The sequence below is a fragment of the Cydia amplana genome, chromosome 1 (genome assembly GCF_948474715.1).
Source record: "Cydia amplana chromosome 1, ilCydAmpl1.1, whole genome shotgun sequence".
Classification (NCBI taxonomy): domain Eukaryota; kingdom Metazoa; phylum Arthropoda; class Insecta; order Lepidoptera; family Tortricidae; genus Cydia; species Cydia amplana.
Window position 1 is genome coordinate 24,939,528 of NC_086069.1, and position 6,915 is coordinate 24,946,442.

A 6,915-nucleotide genomic window follows, 5' to 3' on the forward strand; every position below is an offset into this window, starting at 1 on the left:
GTATAAAATCAGCATTGCAGTTTTGTTTCAGACAATATTTCTTCTCGTGTCATCTGTGGAGAATAGGCGTCAATGGATTTTTTCTTCAAAGCGTTGCCGAATTTCAGAATATATGTTCAGCCATCAATCACTTCTGCGTATGGAGTGATCCATACTCTCATAGTTCTCATGTTCTTTATTTGTTTGTTTTCTTCCTATATAGGTTACACGATGAATTTTTAAATTATTATTACATTATACTTTTAGCCTGACAATAGAAATCTAGCATGTCGCCGATTTGACAACGCTGATTTTTTTCTATTTAAAATGCGACACTACAAAAAGGTTATATATAGTTTAAGGCAAAGAGTAGTATAATATATATATGGTTTAAGGACTGTCTCATTTCAAACATAGAGATAATCATACTATCTTTGTCTTACTCTAGTACTAGCACCCAAAAGAAAAGGATGAGTATAGTTTGTATTGTTCTTATTTAATGACAAATTGGTTTAACCAACTATAATTTGATAATATGGTGCGCTAGCTTCGACCCGCGACTTCATCTGCGTGGAAATATGATGATAATAATTATAGCTGGTCAACCAAATCTTGTCAGTAAAAAAAGGCGCGAAATTCAAATTTTCTATGGGACGATATCCCTTCGCGCCTACATTTTTCAAATTTGCCGCCTTTTTCTACTATCAAGATCTGGTTGACCAAGTATATGTCCTTCCCCGGGCCTCAAATCTTGGGGAACGAAAATTTGATTATTTTTGTGCTACGACGTACGGTTTAGGAGATACAGCATTATAAAGTTTTTTTTTGTTTTTTTTTTATTTCTTTTTAGTTTTTTTTTTATATATTAATTAGGGGTTTCTTACAGAGGAATGAACATTTTATTATTTTTGGACTACGACGCACGGTTTAGGAGATACAACCCATAAACCTTTTTCTTTCTTTTTATTATTTTTTTTTGTTTTTCGTGTTTTTTAAACATCACTTAGGGATTTCAAAGGGGAACGAAAATTTGATTATTTTTGCGCTACGACGCACGGTTTAGGAGATACAGCATTATACAATTTTTATTTTGTTTTTTTTTTTTTTTTTTTAAATATTAATTAGGGGTTTCTTACAGAGGAATGAACATTTTAATATTTTTGCGCTCGGTTTAGAAGATACAACCCTATAAACATTTTTCTTTCTTTTTTTTCGTGTTTTTTAAATATTACTTAGGGGTTTCAAAGGGGAACGAAAATTTGATTGTTTTTGCGCTACGACGCGAAGGACCTAATTATTGTTTATAAATCATCATCATCATCATTATATTTCCACGCAGATGAAGTCGCGGGTCGAAGCTAGCGCAACATATTATCTACAGTCCGTTAACTCTAATGACCTTCGGATTTTAGAAAGATACTTACATCGGGTATCGGCGGTAACACGCGAAGGTGATACTGCTATTCTGCTTTCTTACTCACTCACAAAAAGTTTTAAACTTACCGCAAAAAGTTAGGGATACCTATTGTCTCAATGTAAAATAAGCCCTAATTTAATGACGTTATGCTTAATATTTGGTTGATGACTATATTGCTATTTGACTTTTTGTCATATTCTATATAAAATAGAATCAGAATTTGAAAGCAGAACGTCACACCGTCATTTACTACTTCTGGCTGAAATTATATAGAGTGGTAATAACAGTCACATTTTTTTTTGTAGGTAAGTAAGTATATTATTTTATAGTTTGTGTTTTTTATTTTATCTCTAGTTTTAATTCAAATTTACTTTAAAATAAAAGAATAAATTAAAACAATAATTTTAAATTTAATTTGTAAATATACAGTAAGTACTTAAAAGTCACATATTTTAATGAATTTAAATATTTGCTTACCTACTAGTTATGGTGGTATTAACTACTCTATACAAGGTGGTACAAACCTCGATGTCCAAAAATTTTTTTTAGATTCTTCACTACGTGGGCTATCAGATTACTAATTTGGGAACTTTCCACCTCGGTTCCTTTGACCGGCGACTCTGTCAAATTATGATGTTATTATGGTGTTAAGGTCCCTTTTTAGAGTTTTTCGTAAATAACTCTTGAACAGTGGCCCGTAGCAAAAAATGTTCTACTACATAAGTAATCCATATAAAATTTCCTACAAAAAAGATTCAGTACACTTTTTTGCTAGGATCAATGTTTTAAAATATATTAAAGTGGGAAAGTCACGTATAATTTATTCTAAGGTTGTTATTTTTTAGTTTTTCGTAAATACTCGTAAACGGTAGCCCACAGCAAAAAATTTTCTTTTACGTAAATAATCTATTTGAGATTTCTTATAAAATAAATGCTACTTTTTTTCGCTAGGATCAACATTAAAAAATATATTTTCTATTTTCTATTACGCGATTACGTCCGATTTTACCCGAAAAACGAATTTCATTCTGAGAGTTAACGGACTGTAAGTATAGTTAGTCAAACCAATTTGTCATTAAATAAGAACAATACAAACTGTACTCATCCTTTTCTTTTGGGTGCTAGTACTAGAATAAGACAAAGATAGTATGATTATCTCTGTCTATGTTTGAAATGAGAGAGTCCTTTGACAAACTACTTATATATAACCTTTTTGTAGTTTCGCATTTTAAATAGAAAAAAAATGTCAAATCGGCGACATGCTAGATTTTTATTGTCAGGCTAAAAGTATAATGTAATAATAATTTAAAAATTCATATAGGAAGAAAACAAACAAATAAAGAACATGAGAACTATGAGAGTATGGATCACTCCATACGCAGAAGTGATTGATGGCTGAGGCTGAACATATATTCTGAAATTCGGCAACGCTTTGAAGAAAAAATCCATTGACACCTATTCTCCACAAATGACACGAGAAGAAATATTGTCTGAAACAAAACTGCAATGCTGATTTTATACGCAGATAGGTATCCAAAATTTACACTACCATCAGAAAAAAAGACGTTTGAGTTTATGGAGACATGACAGAAGATGCTGAAGAATATGTTGTCACGAAAGGAGCGGCCGTCCGTTTAAATGTAAATATGTTGGAATGACCTTCTACTGGTGTCAGCGAGCTTGCCGTGATACCTTCACGAGCTAATCACAGCGGCGAATGATAAAATCATGGTTCCTACTGTGCGAAACATTTATATGTATTGAATCGAAGCTGTTGCCGGCCTAACTCCAATCTGTGGCTAAATGTTTTGGTGCTTGTAGTTTCTAAGTACTTATTCTGAATTAAATACTCTGATTGAAACATAATTAGATTGTTTTATTATTATTATTTATTTATCTATTTTCACTTTATTGCACGAAACATAGGACGTTTTGCCAAATGGAATTCTCTACCAGTCAGGTGTAAGGCAAACAGAGATTGGTATTGGTATGTAGGATATAAAAGCGACCGTATGTCGAACAGCTAATCTGGTTGCTGGCAGTATACATCTTTCGTGCACATATTATACACTAGACTTAGTCACTATAAGTACAGGAGAAGACCACGCGCTCTCACATGGTTCGACAACGTCTAGAGACAGCATTTCGTCCACTTGCTCCACTAGAATACGCTGTTTTTCAGGCGACATCCTGTAGTAACGTTGCCTAATAGGTTGAGCGTCACCTGTATCTATTTTGTGCGTGATCAAGTTCGTCCTACCTAAACCTTTCTCTTCCATAGATATGGATTTGAATTGAGCTATAACATTATCAGCAATTGATTTCTGCGATTCGATTAGGTTTTCATAGGAGTTAATGAAAAATTCTGGCTTGTAAATGTTTACCTTGTCAAGGGGGCTTTCAGACAATGTTATACTTCCTACGTATTTGGGACAAATTTTAAATGCACGCCAAAAGTCAACTCCTAATATTATGTTCGTGGGGTCCTCTGGGACCACATAAGCAGTTATTACATGGAACTGGCCTTCAAAAGTGATGGGTAGATTCATGTACCCGATGCAGTTTAGAGGGTGATTACCAGCTGCTGTTAAAGGGGGGCGGACACCCTGTTGTAAAGTGCAGTCTATTAAATCGATATGGGCATTGTTACCGATTACAGTTACTTCAGCACCAGAGTCTAGCAAAGCACAAGCATCCACATTGTTAATTTTAATATTTACATAAGGCCTAGAATCAAAGAGAGGCTTATTCTGCAGAATTGTAGATATTTGATAAGACGTAGAGAATGTTTTGATGAACTTAAGCCAAGAGTCCCAATCTTGCTTATCAAAATGGCTACAATTCCGCTCACCTAGTTTTTTGTATCTGCCTTCTTATTACAAACCGGACAATCTGGTGTTTTGACATCTTTCTTGCCACATTTAAAGCAAAACACGTCCCTACTAGCCGTACATTGCCGAATATGATGATTATTACTACGACACCTCGGGCAATACGGTTGCTGTTTATTGTTTTGAACTGTATTAGACACGGAATGTATATAATTTTGTTGTTGTGACTTGTTTTGGTTTTGATTTTGGTTATAATTGGTGTTTTTAGAATATTGCCCTTTATTATAATTACTGTTATATGAAAAATTTTGTTTATTATATGTGTTGTTGTTAAATTTATTTGTACTTTTATTTGATTCCCTAGAGTACGCAAATTCGGGTGCAACAGTGTCAGAAGTCACTCTTGGTGGCTCCTGAAATAGTGAGTGTCGAGAATGATAAGTCTCGTAATTGCGACACAATGAGCGTAAAGAATCTATTGTCCTAATTTCGGTAGATGATGCCGCTAGTGTACTTGCGTAACACGGCCTAATATTGTGAAGTAAGATTTCGAGCTGCTCCGGTTCGCTTGGGGGTGTCGAGAGGCGAGAAAACATACCACTCATAATTGACAGATAAACAGTTATGTTTTCATGTTCACCCTGAGTCCGAGAGCGAATCTCCGTCGTAAGTCGGTAATCATAATTTGATTGATCGAAGTCCTCTTTCAATTTAGCAGCGAGTTCTGGCCAGGAAGAAATATTGTCCCGTACCGAACGGAACCAATGCAGAGCGTTGTCTTGAAAAATTTCGGTGGCGAAAGCTAATACTTTTGTTGATGCAATGTTACGTGCAACAATAAATTCGTCGACGCGCTGTATAAATGAGCGGACGCAAGTTTTGCCATTAAATTTTAATTTACTCAGGTCAGCTACAGTGCGATCGCATGTCACCGAAATCAAGTTCTGTACCTCTGGGACCGACGTAGGGGTCTCACTAGAGGGACCCGCGCCTAAATTATAAGAAGTAGTCGTTATTTGTGTAGGCCTCTTAGCTTGAAGAGCCGCGAGCTTTTGAGAAGCAGCTTTATGCCCCTCTAGGATATCCTTATATTCCTTTTTGTCGTCACCGCACGTTATCCTCGCTAAACGATTATGAAGGTGATTTAGCATATTTTGCGTTCTCATAATAGTTGGTACATTTGGTTCGGAAATATCTAGATTTAATTGTATTTTTGTAAGCACTTCTACGCAACCCCTAAGATCCTGTCGAACATCCAGCGGAGACTCTAATATGTGTTCAGCCGGGTGCTCCGCGGCTAATTTTACAATTTGTCTACGCATTTCCTCCACTGAAGAACCGGCAGTAGCACCTCGGATCTGAACCTCATATTCGAGCTCTGATTTTTGAAGTGAAAGATATTTGACAGGTAGCATCGTGAATCTAAATTTAATTAGAGGGTAAGTGGTAAGAAGCAGTAACTAATAAGCTTATATTAAAAATTCTCCGACCTGTTACAAAAGTTGTAGAATGATGAACGTTTGGTTTTCCCAATTAGTAGAAATAAAAATAAAAACAGATTAGTTGCAAATAAAAAGAAGAAAAGCGTGCTACTAATGTGTACTTTCCACTCGATAGGAACAATTAATACTAATTTCACTATATTTGTGATACTAAGCGTAATTTAAGACTAACAAAAAAATATATTACTGAATTTAAACATATGTGGGTAGAACTCAATTTACGAAACACCTTACAAAACTACCAACTGACTTTCTACTAATAGTACACCTTAGTAGCAAAAGAAACCAAAAAAAACGTTGCACAGAAAGAATAAGCCACAAACATACACTAACTACAAAAGCCGAGAAATAAATAGGATTTGTGTGAATTTAACCACGTTAGAGGGCGCCAGTGTCACGTTTTGGATCTAAACTACTTTCTAGAAGAGAGAAATGAGTAATCTAGATTCGTGCAAAAGAAAATTTAATCAATCTAAAAAAAAACTAAAAAAAAACTAAATGGCCAAGTGGGTCGTAGGTTTGGTTTTATAAATCCACACAATATCCTCTCTACTCTGCGGTTAGGTACTCTCGCCTGGGTGTGCGCGGGCGCTGAAACTGTGGCCGACTGTACTCAGGGCAGCCCGGTGCTCGAGACGGGGTGGTCTTCCGACTGGCGAGAGTGGCGTTGGTGTAGGTGTGGCTGCGGCGGTGGATCCTCCACGCCAAGTTAACAGCCCGAACTTTGGACCCTGGAACGCGTCATCCAAACGCATGAGAATACAGTCCGGCTACGTAATTTGTGAGCATCCCCGGCAAGCGGCAGGAAAAGAAAGCACCTAAAATGTAGCAGTGATGCCGTGGATGTTCACAATCAGAGTCGGAGATTACAATTTGTAAAGATGATGCAATATTTTATATTTTCAAAATGAGGGTGGAAATAATTTCTGATGCAATATCGTAACAGCAGCATGATCGAGCAAAATCATTATACACTAAAGTATTTAATTGTGAAATGGTTTGATGAGGCAAAGTAAAAGCACTAAAATTATCTTAATATCTAATTAGCAAGTAAAATCTACATTTGCGTTAATAAGATTACCACTTACCCAATTTGGGGTTTACTTTCACTCGCGATACATTTTTAACGTATTACGACGTTAGTGAAAAACACATTCGAGGAACGTAAGGGACGACAACGAAAAAT

The 6,915-nt window shown here is 35.8% G+C and overlaps 1 protein-coding gene across 1 annotated transcript; it reads right to left on the reverse strand.

Annotated features, from left to right (window-relative positions):
* Window positions 1-3,477: 3,477 nt before the first annotated feature.
* On the reverse strand, window positions 3,478-6,341 carry LOC134650795 (uncharacterized). The gene has a single exon (XM_063505731.1). The coding sequence runs from the start codon at window positions 5,640-5,642 to the stop codon at window positions 4,248-4,250; it is 1,395 nt and encodes a 464-aa protein (XP_063361801.1). The 5' UTR covers window positions 5,643-6,341; the 3' UTR covers window positions 3,478-4,247.
* Between the last annotated feature and the right edge of the window lie 574 nt (window positions 6,342-6,915).